General features: G+C 46.9%; 1 protein-coding gene and 1 long non-coding RNA gene across 3 annotated transcripts; one reads left to right on the forward strand and one right to left on the reverse strand.

Moving 5' to 3' along the window:
* Positions 1 to 271: 271 nt before the first annotated feature.
* Positions 272 to 1,029, reverse strand: LOC112842342 (uncharacterized). The gene is made up of 2 exons (XR_003214072.1): positions 916 to 1,029; positions 272 to 796 (listed from the first exon to the last, which is right to left on the reverse strand). It is a non-coding gene; the product is annotated as an uncharacterized LOC112842342 (long non-coding RNA).
* Positions 1,030 to 1,145: 116 nt separating this feature from the next.
* stard15 (StAR-related lipid transfer (START) domain containing 15) lies at positions 1,146 to 23,419 on the forward strand. Of its 2 annotated transcripts, XR_267838.4 has the most exons (7): positions 1,146 to 1,437; positions 19,130 to 19,277; positions 21,404 to 21,507; positions 21,840 to 21,957; positions 22,304 to 22,356; positions 22,438 to 22,866; positions 22,948 to 23,419. XR_267838.4 is itself a non-coding variant. In XM_003458669.5 (6 exons), exons 1-6 carry the CDS (start codon positions 1,291 to 1,293, stop codon positions 22,651 to 22,653), a joined length of 786 nt encoding a protein of 261 aa, XP_003458717.1. In that variant the 5' UTR covers positions 1,146 to 1,290; the 3' UTR covers positions 22,654 to 23,418. The 2 variants fall into 2 exon arrangements, 1 of the variants encoding a protein (XP_003458717.1); XM_003458669.5 differs by having other exon boundaries at positions 22,438 to 23,418.
* The last annotated feature ends 481 nt before the right edge of the window (positions 23,420 to 23,900 follow it).

The following is a 23,900-nucleotide window of genomic DNA, read 5'->3' on the forward strand; positions in this document are numbered from 1 at the left end:
ACAGCACAGGGAACCTAAAAGAAGCATTTTTAGAGACAGCCCTGCACTGAGTTTGTTACCGTGGAAACGACCCCTGAACTGGAAAACGAAAGTGCAGAAGTTAAAGGTTGGAGCCGAGTCCTGCAGGTTTCGGTGCACTGGCAGCAGGGGGCGCACTCACTTATCCAGATAATCTGTTTCACTGACAGATCAGACAGCACCTGAACATGACACTCTGACGTTCATCATGCTTTACTTCTCCTCCTCCTCCTCTCTGACCTTCATCACAGACTCAGTTACATGATGGAAAATAACACCTGATCTGACTCACACACACTTTGCTCCGCCCACTGCTTCACCTGGAGAACAGGTATCAGTTACCGATGCCTTCAAGAGCCTCTGGAAATCAAACAGTCAGCATTAAAGGAAGCGCTCAGACATATTTCATCCCTCCGTCTCTCCACCTTTCAGAGATGCCTGCCTTTACTTCAGCGTGATGGAGCTGACTCCCAAAAATAAATATTGAAACCTCAGCAGCTCCATCAGGAGGTCAGGGCAAACAGTTTTATGTAGGAACTATTTTCTTTCTACCAAACTACACCGTCTCACTGTCTATCTGCTGTACCAGGTGACAGGTGGAAACGCTGACTTGTGTTTTTAATCGAAACGAACGAGCGGAGATCAGATGAGAGAGATTCAGGTAGCTCTCTGCAGCCGGGGAAGCTCACATTTCCAAAGGAACGTGAAGGCAGCACGCTGCAGGGCCTCAAAGGTGGTGCGCGAAGACAGATGACTCCCTCCGCTCTGATTCCTGCAGCTCCTCGCAGGCAGGAGGAGGAAGACAGACAGCCAATCACATCTTAGTTACCATGGAGATTTCACACCGCCACACCCATCGGATGCCAGCTGTATGTGTGTGTGTGTTCGTGTGTTTACCTCTTTTTGTTGGTTTATAGCTTCTCGGTGTCTTTGTGTCCGTGTAAAATTCGTATTTGTGCATCTCCCGTTGGTGTTTCTGTCCTCCATCTCATTGGTGAACCTTCCACCTGGACTCCTTCGACTGTGGCTTCACCTGTCCAGCAGGTGCTCAATAGGTCCCACCTTCGCCGAGCTTTGTGGGTATTGTAGTGTTTGAGCAGCAGAGTGGGACCTCTTGCTCTCCGTCCTATCTGTGCGCTGGGGCAGATAAAAGCCGCATCATCGGCCGCTGCCGCTCACATCCCCCCACCGGGACAGCAGTTACCTGTTGGTGGTGTGAGGGCGGCGTGCAGGCACAGTGAGGTGCAAAGGTCGGTGGGCAGCTGATCGGAGATGCCGGTGCAAATCCCGGACGACTCGGACTTCTGTTCGTTCAGAGAGCAGTGCCTGAGCACGGAGGGCTGGACCAGCCGCTACAGCAAGGGAGGGGTGACGGTGTGGGGGCGCGAGGAGGACAGCAGCACCGTGCAGAAGCTCAAGGTGAGCCGCGTCACCGCTGGCGCTTTTACTGCGAAAGGACCGCGCTCCTTCACAATAAAAACAATAGTCAAAGTAAATGAGTACATTTACTCCACTACTTCATCCCAGAGTTACTCTGGAGGCTTATATTATGGTGAAAGCTTCCTCTGAGAACTGCACAGGCTAGCGCAGATGGTCGATTAATCGGTGGGTTGGTTAGTTGGTTAGTCACTAACTACTGGGTTTGATCATGTGTCATCATCTCTTCAGAAAGTTTGATTGGTTGCTTTATTTTGGAGGTTTTTTGCATCACCATGGTGACTCACAAAGATTTGATGCTGAAGCTGATCTGAAGTAATAATCAGATGATGTCACATTTAGAGTACTCACAGAGTACTGTTACTGCAATAAATGAGGTACTCAGACTGTAATTACAGAAACACATCCATCAATCCATCGAATCATCAGTGAAATCTGATCACTGATCAATTGATTGACGACTTTTACTTATTTATCTTTAAGGCGGAAACAGGAAGTTGCTCAGGGTAAACACCTGAAAGTTCCTGGAAGTGGTGTAACCTGTAAATCTGTGTTACTTTGGTACAAACAGGTGAAATCTACAACTGTCACAGGGCGGCAGCCTCATTAAAGTGCCAGCTGTCAAAGGTCCAGGTGCATTGTGGGTAACAGAAGGGTTAACAGGCCTGCTTCATCAGAACTCCTGTTACGGTTCATGTGTGACTCTGCCCACCTGACAGATGTCACCTGTACCTGGAGGCAGCAGCTCTGCAAACATTTAACCGGCTCTCTTCCCGAACCTGCTCAGTCAGTTTCAGCTTATTGACGACCAATCAGATCTTTGGAGCCACTGTTTGATCTAAGGGGGCGGATCCTGGACGCCGCGGTGGGCCCCTGACTGCCTACATTCACTTTATGGAGTGTGTGCAGTTTTGTTTGGTGCTTTAAGACTCCAAACTCGAGCATTTTTTTTTCATGTTTAAGTATTTTTACAGTCAGAGTTTCTAACAGGCTCTTTCGATCCTCGGAGTAACCTTCATCTTTCAGCCTGTTAACCCGCTCGTAGCCTCAAACTGGTGCTGAGGACAGTCAGAGGTCCTTTGTAGGGTCTTTCTTTTACAACATGAAGCTTCCAGGTCTTTATGCTGTGATTTGGCGCTATATGAATAAAGGTGAAGCACGGTGGCTTCCTCAGAAGGCTGCTGACCTCACAGCTGCTTCAACGTGCAGCTGAATGCTGATGATGCTGAGCTCTCTGCTGAATCAACATCGATACGAGTGATACAACTGAATCAGTTTTGAGCCCAGATCCATGGTGTACAGCTGGATCACTCTGATGGATGCAGTTACACCTGAAGGTTTGTTTTCAAATACACAAAGAACATTTTCCATAAAGTTAAAGGCACAAAGTGTGAAGGAGGGAGGTTAAAGCTTTGCTCAGTCACTTCTGTGAGGGTGGGTGGGACAGAACTCTGATGTTACAGCGACCCACTGAAGGTTTGAATCCCTACCTCAGGCTGGAGCAGCTGATGCAGCATGGGGACAGTGACGAGTGAAACCAAAGGTCTCGGCTTCAGTCAGAGCGACTCTAAATTTGAGGATTTCTGCAGCGGGAAAGTCTGATAGCTTGCTGGAGAAGGAGATTCTTCCTGAGACCCCACGCCATAAGTTACATGCACCTCCTTGACATCTAACCACACGTGGCTCACAGCAACTGTGATTGGTTTGTTTGGTGCAGTTGATTTAGCCTGTGTGTTTCTGGCTTTTTCTTCTCCTGCCGCCATTTTTGAAATTGACTCTGAGAGAAACTCCAACAGCAGTTAGTGGTTTGGCAGTGGAGCCGCGGAGAGACAGAGGCACACCAGCCAAATGCCGTCAGCGTCAGCTGTTTGCATAGGTTACATCATAAACCCGTGTTGAATGAGGCTGTTCACTCAATCCCAGCAAACATCTCCAGTTTAAACTGGATCCAGTATGAGGGGTTAGGTCACGTTTATAGATCAGACTGCTCAGTGATGATGTTAACGTGACGTGATGAGTTACTAAACAGCTGTAATTAAACGTCCACTGCACATGCTCAAGGCTACCAAACACAGGTTTTTAAATATCCATGCATGCACGTTTTCACTGTTTGGGCGTGTTTGACCTGCTCTCAAAGTTTCCATCCAGGTGTACAGGTCAGGTGTGTGTGAGAGAGACTGTTAGGCAGCCAGCTGTAGGCAGGCGGTGTGTAAACACAGCACAGGTCTGTTTGGTGTTCCTCCCTCTCTCTCAGATCTGTGTAAACTTGTTATTTCAGAGCTTCGTTTTCACACAGGACACGCCGCTGACATCCTGTTCTGAGAACACCTTTCCCACCATCCGCTGTCCTCTGCCACTTCATCCCACAGCGTTTTCAGGCCTCCTTTCATGTGTCTGATGATAGGTTTGTTCCTGCTGAGTTGTGGAGGTTTAAAGGTGATACGTTTGGCCTCCAGGTGGAAACTAATTGTCCGAGGAAACTGCACACTCAAGAAGGAGTCGATTGGTTTGACCTGCTTTCACTCACACACTTCTGTGCAGATGGGCTCTATCAGACAGGACAGACTTTACAGATGGTGCAGCAGGTTTAGTCCTGACAGACCGAGAGTTTTATTTCAGAATCAGGGGGAAAGGGTAAAATATACATTTGGGTTGCTGTATTTATTAGTTTGATTTGTTTTAGTTTTTAATAACTATATTTATTTTTTTTAGTTTTTCATTTCAGTTCTGAAAAGCAAAGAAAACCAACCAAAAACAGTACATTGATTGCTTTTGTGATTTAGATTTAAGTATGTGAGAACTCAGGGCTGTGTGTCGGACAGGGTTGTCTGCAGTATGGGGGCCCCACAGGGAACGGTTCTGGCTCCGTTCCTCTTCACCATCTACACTGCAGACTTCTCCCACAACTCCACCCAGTGCTTCCTGCAGAAGTTCTCTGATGACTCTGCAATAGTCGGCCTCATCACTGATGGGGACGACAAGGAGTACAGAGGACTGACTCAGGACTTTGTGGACTGGTGCCAGCTGAACTACCTCCAGATCAACGCCAGTAAAACCAAGGAGCTGGTGGTAGACTTCCGCAGGCACAAACATCCTCCACTGCAACCACTGAACATCCAAGGTATGGACATTGAGGCTGTGGACAGCTACAGGTACCTTGGTGTTCATCTGAACAACAAACTGGACTGGACTCATAATTCAGACGCCCTCTACAGGAAAGGGCAGAGCAGACTGTACCTGCTGCGGAGACTCAGGTCGTTTGGAGTGGAGGGCCCACTCCTGAAGACCTATGACTCTGTGATGGCCTCAGCCATCTTTTATGGTGTGGTCTGCTGGGGCGGCAGCATCTCTGCCGGGGACAGGAAGAGACTGAACAGGCTGATCCGAAGGGCCAGCTCTGTTCTAGGATGCCCTCTGGACCCAGTGGAGGTGGTGAGTGACAGGAGAATGGCGGCTAAGCTGTCATCCCTGTTGGACAACATCTCCCACCCCATGCATGAGACTGTGACAGCACTGAGCAGCTCCTTCAGTGGGAGACTGCGGCACCCACGGTGTGGGACGGAGAGATTTCACAGGTCTTTCCTCCCCACTGCTGTCAGACTCCACAACAAAGACTTCAACTGATCAAACACATCCACACGTGCAATAACACTAATGTGCAATAATCTTTTCTGGCATCGTTGTATTTTTACTCAGTTGTATAAAGCATTTGTATTCTATTTTTATCCTATTTTATTTTATTCTATACTGTACAGCTGTGTACAGTATCTTATTCTTCTTGTCTTTCACTGTTCTCTCATTTTTGCTATATAACTTTGCACTGTCCACTTTCTGCTGTAACAAAACAAATTTCCCACATGTGGGACTAATAAAGGTTATCTTATCTTAATCAGAATTTTAGTTGTGTTTATTTTCTAATTGATGAAAAACTGAAAGTGGAGAGAAACAGTTCAGTTCAATTCAGTTTTACTTGTATAGCGCCAAATCACAACAACAGTTGTCCCTTATATTGTAAGGTCAAAACCCTACAATTACACAAAGAAACCAATCATATGACCCATGATTGCTTTGGTGAGAGTGGGAAGGAAAAGGAGGAAAAAACTTCTGGCAGCACCAGGCTCAGGGAGAACCAGCCGTTAAACTTTAGCAAAAAGGAAAGTTTGAAGCCTAATCTTGAAAGTAGAGATAGTGTCTGTCTCCTGAATCCAAACTGGAAGCTGGTTCCACAGAAGAGGGGCCTGAAAACTGAAGGCTCTGCCTCCCATTCTACTTTTAAATACTCTAGGAACAACAAGTAGGCCTGCAGTGTGAGAGCGAAGTGCTCTAATAGGGTGATATGGTACTACAAGGTCATTAAGATAAGATGGGGCCTGATTATTTAAGACCTTGTATGTGAGGAGCAGGATTTTGAATTCAATTCTGGATTTAACAGGAAGCCAATGAAGGGAAGCCAAAACAGGAGAAATCTGCTCTCTCTTTCTAGTCCCTGTCAGGACTCTTGCTGCAGCATTTTGGATTAACTGAAGGCTTTTCAGGGAGTTTTTAGGACATCCTGATAATAATTTGTAATACTGAATATCAGTACACAGACGCAGAAAAGTTGGCGGCCATCCAGGTCTTTATGTCTTTAAGACATTCCTGCAGTTTAACTAATTGGTGTGTGTTACCTGGCTTCATGGACAGATAGAGCTGCGTGTCATCTGCATAGCAGTGAAAATGTATGCTATGTCTTCTAATGATGCTGCCTAAGGGAAGCATGTATAATGTAAACAGAAATTGTCCTAGCACTGAACCCTGTGGAAGACCATAATTTATTTATTTTTTGAAATCACTTAATTTTAAATTTTTTCATTGACATTTCCAACATTTTAAATTCTCACCCTGAGTGAGCAAACACATTCAGACAAGGGGAAAAAAAGATGCAGTCCAATCATTTAAATTGAATTATGCATTGTTGTATTTTAGGAAATCCAATAAAGGTCTTCATACAATTTCAAACTCGTCTGCCTTTCCTTTGACAATATCGGTCAGTTTGTCCAATATAACATACAACCACTTGTTGATGGTGAGCTTATTTATACCAAATATCAACTGTGTTTTTAATAAATGGATTCTGTGTTGTATGTATTGGTTGCTTGAATTCTGCTGAGTGAATGTATGAGTTTAACCTGTTGAGAATGTAAAATGATGCAGACCATTAGTACTATTTCAAATGTGGGAACTTCTCTGTCATTGGGTAGATATAACTGTCTGAGTCTTATTCTGTGCTTCGTATTGTTCCAAATCAATTTACTGAAGATGGAATGAATCGTGTTGAAAAATGATTTTGGTAACCGCAAAGAGATCGACTTAAGACATTTTGGGTATAGAGCCATTTTCATCACATTGACATGTCTAATTAAAGAGATGGGCATCGTCATCCATTTGTCCAAAGTTTCTGTCACGTCTTTTGTAGGAAGGTCAAAGTTAATATTTACTGTTATTTTTATATCTGGTGTCATTTTGACTCCTAAACGTATAAATCCTTCTTTTGCATTTATAAATGGTGGTTTTGTTATTGGAGATTCGCTTTCCTCTCCATTTAAATACAGCAGTCATGATTTTGCATAATTTATTTTGTAACCTGAAAACTGTCCAAGTGTATCAGTTTGTTTAATGAGGTTTGGGATACTAACTGCCAAATGTGATTAAAAACAGGAGAATATCATGAGCATAAATCAAGGGCGTAGATTTGGTTTTGGCATTGGTGGGGACGGGTGTTTCAACCACCGAACCCTGCCCTGTTTCTTTTTTTTTCCTTTTCGTCTTTGCTTCTTGATAAAAAAGGAGAAATATACTTGCCTACATATGCTATTCTACATGCTATTAAACCGTTTAAAATTACAAATCATAGTTTTATATGTGAATTATATAATGTTAAATTACTATTAAACAAATGACTGACTAAGTATTTTAGACTTTAGTTTACTTAGATTTTATTCCATATAAATCAGGTATCATACAAAAATAAAAATAGCTTCAAATACAGTCAAGACAATAAAAGAATATAACTTTAAGGACTTAAATGTGAGATGGAGCGATTTCGCAGGTCTTTCCTCCCCAGACTCCACAACAAAGACTTTTGCAGCTGATCAAACACACACACGTGCAATAAGACGTTGTAAGTTGTATTTTTAATCAGTTGTATATAACATTTGTATTCTGTTTTTATCCTAATGTATATTTTATTCTATTTTATTCTACTATTTTACTCCATTCTGTACAGTTGTGTACAGTATATTATTCTTATTGTATTCTAATTTTTGCTATATAACTTTGCACTGTCCACTTTCTGCAGTGACAAAACGAAAGGGAATCTTATCTTAACACGATTACTTCAGTTATAGTACACCAACTTCTCTTATACATTAGCACTAAGGGAACACTAAATGAGCTGGTGGTTTTTGTCCATAAAACTCATCTAAGATGACCACAAAATTATTATTCTGTGCTTGATGTGCCTCACCTTCGGCCCTGGCTTTTCCCCTCTGACTGCACTAGGACATATTGCCTCTTGATAAAATAACACATTGATTCGTGCCATATAAAAAGTGAGACATGTCAATTCAGATTCTTTGTCAAATCTACACTAATCAATCAATTTACATCAGCAGCCTAACAATTTGCACTACAAAATCATGACTATCTCATGATATATTGTCTCAAAAATTAACCCTATGAATATGTCAGTGCCATTAGGATGAAATTATTGTGTCACCAACATTTTAACGTTAGACATATAATTTTAACAGCCTCTGTAAACTAATATCCTGGCTGCTCGAGGCTGCAGTTTTCTCTGACAGTTTCAATCAAAATTAGAAATGCTACTCTGAGACTGAGAGAACTAATAGAGCTGCCTGTTGTGCAGTTAGTTTCCAAAACACATAATTCATGGTTACACACAATTTTAGACTGATGCGGGCCAAAGCCTAGCATAGCCTGTAACGTTATTATGATGGACACATTTTATGAGTGAGCTTGGCTTTAAGTGACTTACAGGTTTCTTTGAAAAATACTTTCTTATATGCACGTTCTTCCTCTTTGCTACCGTCCTCCTCTCAGCGCAGGCTTGTTGCTGCTGAAACTAAACAGAGCTCCCTGAAAGGCACAGCCAATCACATTGGCCATATTTGTCACATGAGGTCGGACTCCAGTAAAGAACGTAATTTAACTCTTTGTGCACCGCTGGGTGACTGAGACGCTGACAGATCGGGTTTTTTTTCTCTCTCTATCGGGTTTGTTTTGTTTTTTTTTTTACAAGAAGCGATCAAATTATTGGTGGGGACATGTCCCCTCCGTCCATGCCAAATCGACGCCCTTGGCATAAATAGAGAAAGTGTTCTTGCCCTCCAGTGTGGATGCCGGTCAAAGATAGGCGTGCCAAAGCCACTGCCAAAGCCAGCGGCTTCAGGGCAAACAGGTGAAAGACGGCACCCCTGACGGGTGGGTCACTGTATACAATTTTGGTCCACTTGAGAAAAGTATTACTGAAACTGAATTTGGGTAACTCCTTGAACAGTGATGACAGCAGCAAAGGGCCGTGCATCACACTGGAACCCGGGCCGGCCGCTCTCAGCCATGTGGCATTTGGTCACCTGCTACTCTTTACCATGCTGTCCATCTTGTGATCTAATCTGAAATCGCCCCCAGTATACATACGCCAGCCACCCAATGACGATACTGTGATTTAAAAGTTCTCAAAAACTTTTGGGTTATTTTGGGCTGTGCACACAGCCTGGCCATGACCTGGATAAGTGGAAGAAGATGGAAAGTTCTTGTTAATGAAGTTCACTGAGCTGAAGACATTTTAAAGTTTGCTTGTGGTTAAAATGTGACACAGTCATTGGTCGTTGGCTGTAACTCCAGTTCTGAGTCTTGCCAGTTACCTGGCCAGGTAATTGGTGTGTTTTGTCAGAGTCGCTGGTGTCTTGTTTACACCGAAGGTGTCCTCTGGCGTCTGAGCCATGACATCAGCGAGATGACATGCCTCCCAGGTATTTGGTGAATTCCAGGGACTTCTTTGGTCGATTCTCTCTCACATCTTTTCTCTGGTGAACCAAGACCAATCACAGAAAGTCTCTGAGCAGACGGGAGGAAGTGTGAGTGCGAGGAGGAGTGTCTTTGTTTTAAGTACACATAGGTGATGGTGAGGTGATGATGATGATTCCTGTGTGTAAATAATTCATGAACTCTTTGAAAAGCAGCGAGGCATTTCTTCTGCTTCTTCTTCTGCCTCATGACTAATTCAGAGCTGCTGATGGAGCCAGCGACCAAACGGGTCACATGATCACCTGCTGATTTACCTCACAGTCACGGCTTCCCGTGACGTGAAAACCACAAAACCAAGATTAAAAACATCGTCCTGCAGTCTGATTTGACTTCCTAGCACATGTGGATTCAAACATGGACATGGTTACTGGTTACTGGTTCCATGTAAGCTGTGTGCGTGGCCCAGTCAAAAACATGAGAGCTGCTTCCTCATGTCCATCTCTTTGGGAGTTGGGGGGGTGTGATACTCCTTATCACCAGCTGAAGGGCACTGTGGCAATTCTGGGCACTGACACAGCTGTTTTACCTGTTCAGGTGATTTCTGTCATCTCATGTGACTGGCTGTGGAGTCTCTGCCATTTGCGAGTCACATCTCTTGCTGCTGAAGGCTGAAAAGAGTAAATGAAACTCTCCAGCACCATAAATGACCTCGCCCTGCTGATGAAAGCTGGAGATGATGGGGGGAGGGGGACGTGCGGGTGAGTGGACGACTTTGGGGAGGGGGACATGCGGGTCTTTTAAATTGTGGTGTCTTTAGTTCATCTGAAGGAAACGAACCTCTCCTCGTCGTCTCCAATGTGCTGTGAAGCAAGGCAGTGAGTAGAACTACAGACCCTGGCTCAGCTCCTGAGTGAGCTGAAAGGTTTTCTGCAGGAGAGATGGACTGAGTGACGGACACAAAGCCTCGGCGCTCCGGACTTTATAAATGATTAACAGGGAGCGGAGTCTCGCTGATTGAGTTACACGGAGAGTTTACAGCGCTCGCCATCACCATATCAATGACTGCCGCTCCAGCACGATTACAGCAGTGGAAAAAAGTGACGTCCTACAGTAACAAACCATCTCACATGACCACTGTGAAACTCTGACAGGTGGAAATCTGGAGCTCAGATCTCTCCATGCCTACAGGGGGGAATTACAGTCTGGTTTTTCCTGGCTGAGAATATTTTACATGAACATTTTGGTTTGTCATCGTTCAGGCTGCGCTGCAACAACGATGCAAACAGTGACCAAAGCAGCAGAGCTGGAAACGGTACAGAGAAACTTCCTGTGGTCCACATGAACGGTCAGCTCCACATTAATAATAACCTGCTCCACATAATCATTCACAGGGGGAGGCGGCGGGTGTCTGTCTGATTAATGTTCAAATCGTTCAGTTTGTTTCAGGCAGAGAGAGGAGCTGGTTTGGATTAGATGGTGATCTCCTGTAGCTCTGTTTGTCTCACACGTGATGCAGAAACTCATCAGGTCCAACAAAACACCAGGACTGCAAATACGACCCTGATGGACTGAAAAACTCAATACAGCAGGTAACCTCATGGAGGAGAATGGAGACGACTACAGTCTGGTTATTACAGAGAATCAGAGCCAATCACAGCCTTCAGATTATCAGGGATTATCCTCACTGACAGATGAAGTTTCTGTCACTGTGGAAGGAATAAAATCTTGGGCTGATAATATTGGTCGACTGTGTTAGATAAGAACACATGATTAGTTTGTTTGGAGATTTTGTGGGAACGATGAAATCTTCAAACCTGAGCTGAGCTTTGCTAGAAACCTCGGTCTGAGCTGGTGAAGCTGCTGAAATAAGGAAGCTGAAGATGATCTTTTGTGTCATCAGAGTAGAAATGGAGCAGATGTTAAATGTCTAACTATAAAAGAGCAGAGGACCTGAGACGGATCCTTGTGAAGCTCCTTTTAGGATGACTGATGTCCGAGTTTGAAGATGGTCTGAGCCTGGATGAGTTCAAAGAGATAAAACCGGATGCAAAAGCACTGAAACCTGAGAACACCTGATAAGGTCAGAGCAGAGAAAGTGAAGCTGCTCAGGTTAGCTGCTGAGGTGCCTCTGAACAACACCTGATCAGGTGTTTCCTCTGCTAACAGTTCACTTTGGTTTATCCAGAAAAGACCCAACAGGAAACCACACGAGAGCTCTGAATGAGGCGGATTATTGTAGGGTGTTGACCTTACAGCACGCAGCGCTGTTGTGATTTGCCAATATCATAATGCCAAAAGAACCAGCGGCTTCCATTTAAATAATACTGAATCGAAACCGCTGGTTCTTTCATTCAGAAAACATGGGAATCAAACTATTATCAGCCAGAACCACAAAACTGTGACGTCAACTGTGACGAAAACTGCAAAAGAAACTGACGCTAACAGAAGGGCTTCTCTTGCACTGCCCCAACACTGCAGTTGTGCAGCAAGGTGCAGGTGACTGGAAACAGGTGAATAAACCCTTCTGGAGCTGCTATGGAAATGTATAAAGTGTCTGTGACTATGGCAGGAGGGCGTACGGTGGCCCTTATAAGGATGATATAAGTTGGGCTCTCGCCTTGTAAGGCAGTCAAAGTAAGAGTGAGAGTTTAAACTGGTATCCAAACCAAACTGGAAACCAGTGCAAAGACTTTAACAATGAAGTGAGAATTTATGAGTGAGTTAAAAGTGTTGCTGCAGCATTTTCAACAGCTTGAAGGTAATTTATAGAAGTCTTTGACAGACGGGACAAAGGAGCATCAAAATATTTTAATTGGGAGGAGATGAAGGCATGAACAACCATCTCCAATTCACCTTTGGAGACAGCAGTTCTGAGTTTAGCGACATTTCTTAAGTGGAAAAGCAAGAGCGGGTCACAGACTTCATGTGCATCAAAAATCAGAGATCAAGATTGTGAGCAGCATCTTTCACCGTCAATGAGAAAGAACCAGGATGTTGTCTAATTTGGGGCTTAATGAAACACTCAGTCTCGTCTGCATTAACCTGCAGAAAATTGTTTGCCAATTGTCCTAATTAGTCCTCATTAGGCTGAATTCCGATTCACAAGGTCCCGATTTGATTCGATTCAATTTAGCCTCAGACAGTCAGAAATATTATAATTCTGATCATTTATCAGTATTGACACTGTGAGACTTCATCAGAATTGTGAACATCACAGCAGATGCCTTTGTGTCAAAGTAACTGAGAATAAAACACAGAAAAACATGCAGATTTTCCTGGCCTGACTTTTTATAGCAGATTGTGGAGGTAAACACAGACGACACGAGAGCTCTCGATTAACACTCGTCGTTTATTCTCATCACCACAGACTGAACTCTTTTCCCTCCAAAACATAACAACAACACTTCCTGAGGACTGGGTGTGAGTGGAGCCCTCCAGTGGTCCACCACACATGCCCCCCCGAACACCCAGTAGGGCCATCCCCTAGTCCAGAACCCTTGCCTTAATCAAACGGCCAGAACGGCTGAACCGGGGAGGTGGAGAGCTGGCTGAGGGGAAACGTGCCTGAGGACCAGGCTGGCATGGGCGGCCAGGAGAAGCTGAAGATAGCTCGGGTCCTGCCAGGTGGGGGGTGCTCCCAGAGGAAGAAGCAGGGTCGTCCAGTCCAGTGGAAGGCGGGCGGCCACGGCGGGGGGCCTGAGCCGGCACCAACCGATCATCCTGCAGCACATGTGCCGGCTTAAGTCTGTCAGTAGAAACAGTCTCCTGACGACCCCCAAAGTCCAAAAGGAAATGCTTCCGGCCCGGTTGAATAACCCTAAAGGGGCCGTCATACAGTGGACGCAGCGGAGGCCTATGAGCGTCATGCCTGACGAAAACAAACTGCGAAGAGTCCAACGACCTCGGAACAAAGGTATCGGGCAGACAATGGTGCACTGGGCCAGGAAGAGAAAACGAGTCTCTTGGGGGACGGAGAGACAGCACAGAGGGAGCGAAGCACGGGGGTGGGCTCTCGGGCAAGAATTCCCCGGGGACCCGGAGGGGCTGACCGAGGACAAGTTCAGCCGGGGAAACCCCGAGGTCTTCTTTAACCGCGCAGCGCAACCCCAGTAAAACCCATGGGAGGCGGTCAACCCAGTTGCCATCTGTGAGAGAAGCACGGAACGCGGCCTTAAGCGACCGGTGGAAACGCTCGCACATCCCGTTGGCCTGCGGGTGGTACGCAGTGGTTCGGTGGACCTTGACACCCAGGCCGTCAGCCATGGCAGACCAAAGCTCGGAAACAAACTGGGGGCCCCTGTCTGAGGTGATGTCGGCGGGGGGACCGAAACGCGAAACCCATGTTGACAAAAATGCCCTGGCCACTGCTGCAGCTGTAGTGGACGCCAGAGGCACTGCCTCAGGCCAACGGGTTGTGCGGTCCACCACAGTCAAAAGGTGCGTGAAACCTTGTGACTGCGGCAGGGGACCAACCAGATCCACATGTACATGATCAAAACGCCTCCCTGGAACGCGGAAGGATTCGAGGGGCGCCTGTGTGTGCCTATGGATCTTAGCGCGTTGGCATGGGATGCACGCCGCTGCCCATCCTTTCACCGATTTACGAAGGCCCGGCCAAACGAACCTAGAGCTGACCAGCTTGACCGAGGCCCGGACGCCTGGATGAGAGAGGGCGTGTACGGAGTCAAAAACGCGACGACGCCACGAAAGTGGAACTACAGGGCGTGGTCGGCCGGTGGAAACGTCACAAAGCAGGCTAGGCCCGCCGTTCCACACGGGTCTGTCCTCCAGTACAAGGCCCGTCTGCTCAGACCGAAGGGCAAGGACGTCCGGGTCCGCCCGTTGATCAGCGGCCATAGCGTCAAAGTCTATGCCAACGTAAACGGGAGAAACCAGCGCGCGGGATAGACAGTCGGCCACGCAGTTGGACTTACCAGCCACGTGCTGAATGTCAGTTGTGAACTCGGAAATGGCTGCCAGCTGGCGCTGCTGGCGCCCGCTCCACGGGTCAGAGACCTTGGACATCGCGAATGTCAAGGGTTTATGATCAACGTAGGCGGTGAAACTCCGACCCTCGAGAAAAAAACGAAAATGCCGGGTCGCAAGGTGCAGGGCCAGCAACTCCCTGTCAAAAATGCTATATTTGCGCTCACTGTCCCTAAGCGTGCGACTGAAAAAGGCAAGCGGTTGCCAGACACCGGAGACCCGCTGCTCCAAAACTGCGCCCACCGCCACGTCCGATGCATCGGTGGTCAACGCGATCTCCGCTGATGGAAACGGGTGGGCAAGCAGGGCGGCGTTTGCCAGCGCGGCCTTGGCATCAGAAAACGCCTGGATGCGTTCAGGGAGCCAATCAATCGGGTCCTTAGCAGTTTTACCCTTCAAGGCAGCATAGAGAGGCTGCAGCAGGTGCGCGGCTCTGGGGAGAAAGCGGTTGTAGAAATTGATCATCCCCAAGAACTCCTGCAGCGCTTTAACGGACGCGGGACGTGGAAAAGCCGAAACGGCCCGGACCTTGTCCGGCAACGGAACCACACCGTCAGCGGAAATGCGGTGGCCCAAGAAATCCAGAACCGGCAAGCCGAACTGGCACTTGGAGGGGTTGACGATCAGGCCGTGTGCCGCCAAGCGCTGGAAAACCTGACGCAAATGTGACGCGTGCTGACTCTTAGAACAGCTGGCCACCAATATATCGTCAAGGTACACGAAGACGAAAGGCAGCCCGCGCAAGACAGAGTCCATCAACCGCTGAAAAGTCTGGGCGGCGCCTTTCAGGCCGAACGGCATGCGCAAAAATTCAAACAGGCCGAAAGGGGTAATAACGGCAGTTTTCGGGACGTCTTCGGCGCGCACGGGAACCTGGTGATACCCCCGCACTAAGTCAATTTTAGAAAAAATCGAGGTGCCGGCGAGGTGGGCGGAAAAATCCTGTATGTGGGGAATGGGGTAATGGTCGTTCTCCGTGACATTATTCAAACGGCGAAAATCCCCACACGGCCGCCACCGACCGTCGGACTTGGGCACCATGTGTAGCGGAGAGGCCCAGGCACTATTCGAGCGCTGCACAATGCCGAGGCGCTCCATGGCGGCAAACTCTTCCCGAGCGACGGAGAGTTTCGCGGGGTCGAGGCGGCGCGCGCGTGCAAACACCGGGGGACCGACCGTCGGAATATAATGTTCAACCCCGTGCTTCGTTGCCGTGTTTGAGAAATTAGGAACAGTCAGTGAAGGGAACTCAGAGAGCAAACGCTGAAAAACATTCCCAGAAGTCACCAAATTAGCCCGACTCAGGGGCTCGATGGCGCGAGTGAAACAGGGCACTGAAGAAAAAGACTGGGCGTCGATTAAGCGTCTGTTAGCGACATCGACCAGCAGTCCGTGAGCACAAAGAAAATCAGCGCCCAAAATAGGAACAGAGCTAGCGGCAACAACAAAGGTCCATTGGAAATCCCGACCATGAAAACAAACAGTCACGAACCTTTCCCCGAACGTTGCGATGGGAGAGCCATTAGCCGCAATGAGCTGCGGTCCGCAGCCCGCTGCTAAACTGTCGGCGGCGGACGGGGGAAGGAGGCTCTTCTGCGAGCCGGAGTCGACCAGGAAACGTCTCCCGGAGCGCGAGTCTTCTATGAAGAGCAGCTTTTCTTTGTCGCCAGCGGTCGCGGCCACTACAGCGCGCTGTCGGGTCCCATGTCCCAGGGTAGGAAAAACACAAGGCAGCAAACAGCGGCGCGCCCTGGGGCCAAAACGCTGATGGTAGAAACAGAAGTCCCGTCCGCGGTGTGTCCCGACACGTCGGGGCAGGTCAGCGGGGAAGCAGGAGGCGAGGCTGGAACTAGGTCGTGATCGTGGAAAGCACGGGTAGCCAAGAGAATACGATCCGCGTCCTCAGCCAGGGAGCGATAATCCTTCGTGCCCAGGAGTGGAGAGTTGGCGAGGCCGGCTCTCATGGCCGCCGGCAGCTGTCGGAGGAAGATGTGGGCGAACAGGAATCCCCCGTCGTCCGGACCGAGAAAGGACAGCATGCGCTCCATCAGTTCGAGAGCCGTACCGCCACCCAGGCCTGAGAGGGAGAGGAGCTTCTCGGCTCGCTCTGCGTCGGAGAGGGCATAGCGCTGAAGAAGCAGCTCCTTAAGGGCGGCGTACTTTCCTCGGGCAGGTGGGTCCCGGAGGAGAGGCAACGCACGACGGGTGGCTAGCGGGTCGAGAGAGGCCACCACCTGGTGATATTTCGTGTCGTCAGCCGAGATGCCACGAAGGGCGAACTGAGCCTCCACGTGCACGAACCACGACGGGGGATCGTGAAGCCAAAAGTCCGGCAGCTCGAGCGGCACAGCAAACGCAGCCGCAGCCGGAGGCAGAGGGCTGGCGGCTGCTGATGCATCCAGAGCGGAGTCGGTGCCACCATCGGACTGCAGCATGTTCGAGTCAGGGGTCACCAATGTGGAGGTAAACACAGACGACACGAGAGCTCTCGATTAACACTCGTCGTTTATTCTCATCACCACAGACTGAACTCTTTTCCCTCCAAAACATAACAACAACACTTCCTGAGGACTGGGTGTGAGTGGAGCCCTCCAGTGGTCCACCACAAGATAACCTTAAAAATATTCTGCAATATTGCATAATTTTAAAAAGTTTACATTTCTTCAGTATTGAACAGCAGAAATTACGCTTTCTTGTCCGAGGTCATTTAAGTAAAACAAAAAAGAAAAGAAAAAGACAGCTGCCGACAGCGCTGTAAACAACGGTAGACTGGTGGGTAATAAGCGAATGAATAATGCAGAAAACAGAGATTTGAGAGAGAGAGAGAGAGAGAGAGCTGTGCATGAAGTGTGATTTTTATTGTGGTGGAAGCAAAACAGCAAAAGTCAGAGGGAATTCATGACGACATTGATCAAATGTGAAGCGTAGTTTGCCGCTTCCTTTGCTGCTGGTTCAGTGAATTTTGGTTGGAGAGACAAAACCTGCAGCTCAGAATCAGCGCAAAAAAGACGGAAACACAGAGCAGAGCTCCGACGGCCTGTCCGTCTACGGGCTGTCGGGTGAGAAAGCCGAGAAAGACAAAGTTGATTCTGATGCGTCGGTCCGCTCTGTGTTTACGTCTTTGTGTGGAATCCGTGTACCTGCTCTCATTTGCTGTTTGGTGGTTCTTGAAATATTTTTGTGATCTTTAATCTGAGATTCTGGCGTTTCTGGCAAAACACGTTTATATTTAAAAGTCGATTCAGGATTTAATGAATCGATATCGCTTTATTCAAGCTACTCAGCTCCCTCTATCCACCTGCACTTTCAACTGGACCACGGCCAATCAGAGAAGTCCCGCCCCTGACTATCTCTGATTGGTTTATACCACGATAGGGGCATAATGTGTGTCTGTTGTTGACCACACGGACACTTTCAGCGCACCGGTGCGACCTAGGATTTTTTTTTTAGTCACACTATTGAAAAAATTGGTCGCACTCTAGAGCCCTGCCAGGTTACCAAGTCTGGTCTGGTTGGTCAAGGACAGATTACTGTAACCAGGCAATGATACTAAACAAAACTTTTTTAAATAAATGGTCATTTCAAATGAAATGTTAAAAACTCTCAATCTCAGTAAAAAGTACAATTATTGTTGGAACTTTTTTGTTGTAACAGCAAGATGTGACTCAAAGGACAAAGGCTTATCAAGACCAACCCCCAAATACAACTATCCACCACCATCAATGGCTGCACCCTTTACTACTGTCAGTGCAGGATGGGGGGGGGCCCATGGGAATAGTCTTCACTATGGAGGAGGCTTACAGTGCCTGTTAGCCTGTGTGCTACGACAATCATTAGTGTACAAAATATATGGTAGGGGAGAGAGACAACATCCCTGTAGTGAACCAATAGAAGAATTCCGCTGATTAGAAAAACAGATGGTGACTCTCACACATGGAGATCTGTTAGTTAAAGAGTCTAAAATTCAACCAACAGGATTAAAATCAAGTTTAAAGTGTTTAAGAAGTTTATCAGCTAAAAGATCTGTGAGTCTCTGTGAATGCAATTAGACATGCATCCCTGAAGTCACATAAATGTGTGACATTCAAATGCAGTTCATTTACTCCTCAGACTGCATTAGCCTTGAATATTAATGGCAAGGGAATACGATTGTATTGTATTTGCTTCCTCAATCATGAGCTAGACCTCCCTTCTTCATCATCAGTGTGCTCCTGTGACTACGGGATTATCCTGTGCTGGGAAGCACTGAAGGGTGTAAAGAATCTCCAAGACAGGCTGTTCCACTGAAGAAACTCAGTGTGGATGTAGCTCATGCAGCATTCCAATCAGCTCCTGTAGAACACAGCACACCTGCTGTTTCATGGGTCATCACACCCTCCCCTTAAAGATAGCACTACCAGTGAAAACCTGGACACCAGGTGACTCAAAGTCATGAACTTTTTTCTTAGGAGTCATCACTCTGGGTTCCCTCTGGGTTCTCCGGCTTCCTCCTACAATCCAAACACATGTATGTTTCTAACATTTCATGCAGTTGCAGTAATAAAATCCCATGGCACACCTAAATGTCACAGTACACCAGCATGGAAACTGGTGGTTAGAGTTGAGCGTGATCGGTCCTAACCTCTGCTTGACTCTCTCCCTCTCTCTTTCTGTGTCTCAGATGAGGATAGTCTGTAAGGACGTGACAGCAGAGACATTGTACGACGTCCTCCATGACACCAGCTACCGGAAGAAGTGGGACACCAACATGATCGATACGTATGACATCGGCAGGCTGACAGTCAACGCAGACGTGGGATATTACTCCTGTTAGTTCCCTTACTGAGCGGTGATGTAATACACGCCATAAAACACTTCAGCACAGCACCAGAATGGTGAGACAGGCAGAGGGAACAATAAGGTGAATGGTGGACAAAGACCGAAGGGAATAAGAGGGAGTAGCAACTGATGTTGTGTAAGTGGAAGTAGGGAGACCCAGTGATGTGATTTAACATTACACTGAAATGACAGGTATAAAAGACACTCGGTTGGGCCCTTTCCAGGGGATGGGGGACCTCGGGCCTCTGGGCCTGTGGCTCGGTGCGCTGTTGGCACGTCACCCCAGCCCCCTGTGGCTTCTGCACCGTGGCTGCTGGGTAAACACCCCCCCCCCCCCCCCCCCCCCCCCCACACACACACACACACACACACACACACACTCTCACTCTCTGGGGCTCTCCTCAGCTCTTTCAACGTGGGTGGTGCAGATGCCCCTCCGGTGGTCCTCCTTGGGCTCTCACACTCTGGGGGGCCTCTGAATGTCTGGGGCCTGGATCGCCTCCATGCCTGCTTCATGTCCTGGGGGACGGGGCTATGGCTCCCCACACCTACCTACTACCAGATAGTTACGTGGATAAACCTTTTGAATACAAGCGCGCTCATCCACACAGGTGTGCACACTGGTGCTCACAGACACACACTATCTTCCTTGGCTGCTGCGTCAAAACATACCACGCTTTGGTCTCAATATTTATTATTTACTGTTAGTTATACTCATCTAGGTTGTTGCTGTGGTCTCCCTACTGTGTTGTTCTCTTTTTACTTTTCTTTTTTTAGTTCTAACAGGTGATCCAGCAGATTTATTTTAGCGTCTTTTCTCTCTTCCCCTCTGTTTTTGTTCCCTTCTCCTTTTCTTGAACTTCTCTTGTCTACATCTTTCCCTTTCCTATCCCCCAGTCGTGTCTGTTCTATTTGTAATAACTTAACAGTAAGTAAGTAAATAAATAAATACATGATAATAAAGATTCAATTCAATTTCAATTCAATTTTATTTATATAGCGCCAAATCACAACAACAGTCGCCTTAAGGTGCTTTATATTGTAAGGTAGACCCTACAATAATACATACAGAGAAAAACCCAACAATCATATGACCCCCTGTGAGAAAGCACTTTGGCGACAGTGGGAAGGAAAAACTCCCTTTTAGGGGAAGGGAGGCAGAGATGAATAACAAGTATGATTCAGCACAGAGGTCTATTAACACATAGTGAGTGAAGACGAAACACCCAGTGCATCATGGGAATCCCCCAGCAGCCCACAGCACCATAACTAAGGGAGGATTCAGAGTCACCTGGTCCAGCCCTAACTATATGCTTTAGCAAAAAGGAAAGTTTGAAGCCTAATCTTGAAAGTAGAGAGAGTGCCTGTCAGGCTTTTCAGCGAGTTTTTAGGACATCCTGATAATAAAGAATTACAGTAGTCCAGCCTGGAAGTAATAAATGCATGAACTAGTTTTTCAGCGTCACTCTGAGACAGGATATTTCTAATTTTAGAGATGTTGCGCAAATGGAAGAAATCAGTCTTACATATTTGTTTAATATGTGCATTGAAGGACATGTCCTGGTCAAAAATGACTCCAAGGTTCCTCACAGCATTACTGGAGGCCAAGGTAATACCATCCAGAGTAAGAATCTGCTTAGATACCATATTTCTAAGATTTTCAGGGCCGAGTACAATAACCTCAGTTTGATCTGAATTAAGAAGCAGAAAGTTAGCGGCCATCCAGGTCTTTATGTCTTTAAGACATTCCTGCAGTTTAACTAATTGGTGTGTGTTACCTGGCTTCATGGATAGATAGAGCTGCGTGTCATCAGCATAGCAGTGCTAGACCTCAGTGCAGCGTTCGATACTGTTGACCATAATATCCTAATAGAGCGATTAGAGCACGCTGTAGGTATTACGGGTACTGCGCTGCAGTGGTTTGTATCATATCTATCCAATAGACTCAGGTCTAAAAGACCTGAATGGCCTCTAACTTTCTGCTTCATAATTCAGATCAAACTGAGGTTAGGTTGAGCCTGAGTCTGTGCTGGTTCAAAAGGCTTAGCTGGTTTTTAGTTGCCAAATATCTGATTGTGTCTGAACCTTTGTGGATGCGTTTGTGTTCTGTTTGAAGGGAAATGCCCGAGCCCGCTGAAAAACAGAGACTTTGTGACGATGAGATCTTGGCTTCCACTCGGCAACGACTACATGATCATCAACTACTCGGTCAAACACTCGGTCAGTATTTTACTGCTCTAACTGTGTGTTGGTGGGTTTTATACTAATTTAGTGACAAATGGAACATAAAGACACAAAAAACATTTTATTTAAAGAGCAGACTCCAGAGGGGAGCTTTATCACTAGGACCTAGTCAGACCCCAGCAGATTCATGGTTGCAAAATCAATCAGACTTCAGATCAGTAGGTGAAAGTTTTAATTGTAAATACCACTCCAGAGAATAGAGCACAGTATCATCAGTATACAGATGCACACTGAGGTGTGATGTGTGAAGTTATACCTGCAAAGTGGACAGTGCAGTCGATCACTCACTGCTCCTTTGTCCACCTCAGAAATATCCTCCAAAGAAGGACTACGTCCGAGCCGTCTCTCTGCTCACGGGGTACCTGATCCAGTCCAACGGAGCCACCAGCTCCACCCTCTACTACCTGACTCAGGTGGACCCCAGAGGTGAGACCTGTGGCTAGCGGAAGAAGTACTAAGTACAGTACCTCTTCTACTGGCCAAATACACCAAATATCCGCTCTGAAAGAAACGTCAGAAGATCTTGATCTGACCCTGTGGCAGAAATGGCATTTACTGGATTCTGTGGTTTGAGGTTATTGCAAGACAGATGTAGGTCAAAGGTCCACAAACTTCTTCATCCAACAGAAGAACTGATGACAGTCAACGGTGCATAGCCTGTGTGTGTTTGTGTGTGTGTTATGTACAAATGTTCTATCTGTAAACTCGATCTGTGCTTCATGTTTAAAGTGAACTTCAGCCTGACTCTCAGCGCCCTTGTCTCTGTCTGCAGGTTCTTTACCAAAGTGGGTGGTGAACAGGGTTTCCCAGTTTGTAGCTCCAAAGGTAAACGACCTCTGTCCCATCAGACTGTGTCTCTGTCCCATCTGAATGTGTCTCTGACCCATCTCATTTCGGTCCTCTCAGGCTATGAGGAAGATCTACAAGGCTTCTGTAAAGTACCCGGAGTGGAAGAGGAAACACAACCCGGGCCTGAAGCCATGGATTTTCCCAGAGCAGAACACGCTGCCGTGCATCAGCGTGTCAGAGCTGACGGTGCAGCGAGCCGACTCTCTGGAGAACATCGACGAGAGCGGCTTGAGCGAGGAGAAGACGCAGCAGAGTGACGATGAGGAGCCTTAAAGATGGCGGACTCTGTCTGGTTTACTGTTTGTTGGTTTGTTTGATCAGGTAAACTCATGCTGGACACCTTTCTGACTGCAGCTGCGCTCGCTTTGCTGGGTCTCACAAACCTTTTCACAACCTTCTGAAAACCTTCTCTCAGCTCACAGTAATTGGACGGAATCGGTTTCATGGCAGCTACAAACATGAGACCGCCCTCACAGCTGTTTCCAGGTGTTCTGAGAAGGCCTCCGCTCACATTGAAGGTGGCTGGAGTTTCATCTAATCTTTTCTTCAATTGTATTTGTGTTGCAGTGAGACAAAGAGCGTGCAGCAGAAACTCGTCTGTGAATCTACTTCCTGCAGTCTGTTTAGAAGCTAAAGACATTCAGTGTTAGCCTCCTAACAACATCCACTTCCTGTTTGGGTGGGGGTTCGGTTCAGGTGGGTGTGGATTTCTTCTTTACCCCACTCATAGAGAGTTTCTAACAGAACAACTGTGCAATGTCTGTAAGAGTTGATCAGAAAGGTGAAAGCTCTGTTTTCATCATGTGGGTAAAAAAGTAACCAAACTCTAATCACGGTTCTGAGAGGGTCGCTGTGTGCAGGTGGATGTTCAGAGTTTAAATAATAATAGTAATGATCTGTTGATTTTTTGGGGGGGCTCTGTGCTGAGTATTTAAAGTCTGCAATTTGTGTGGGACAGAAGCCACATGAATCTTCTGCAGGTTCTCAGATTTGTTTTCCTGGATGTTTAACCTGAGCAATAAAACCACATTAAATCAGCTCTGCAGTGTGTGAGTCAGTGTGATCACATGATCTGCGTCAACAGATGATGAGCGAACATGTTTCAGCTCACTGCGAGTCCATCTTTACAAATTTCTGTTCTCACTTTTAACAATGGCAGCTGATGGAAAAATTGCAACCGCTCTTTTTTTTTTTTTTTTTTTTTTTTTTTTTTCTAGTGTCGGGGCAGTTCCAGAAACCTCTACCTATTCCTGCTGTCGATCCCGAGGCATTCCCACATAACATAAATTACCTCATTAGTTAGTTAGGGTTCTCCTCGCAGAGGCCAGAAAACCTCTACAGGGCGTTGACCAGTAAGCGTCATCAATCCGCGATGGAGCTCCTCACCCATGTGAAAGGGGAAAACCCAGATATGACCGGGGGAAAACGCAATCACATTCTTTCAGTCACTTATAAAAACCGGCTGGAATGCCGATCAACTAGTCAAGCAAAGCTTCGCCCTTCATCCTGGATCTCCTCAA

Source organism: Oreochromis niloticus, linkage group LG2 (genome assembly GCF_001858045.2).
Source record: "Oreochromis niloticus isolate F11D_XX linkage group LG2, O_niloticus_UMD_NMBU, whole genome shotgun sequence".
Lineage (NCBI taxonomy): Eukaryota > Metazoa > Chordata > Actinopteri > Cichliformes > Cichlidae > Oreochromis > Oreochromis niloticus.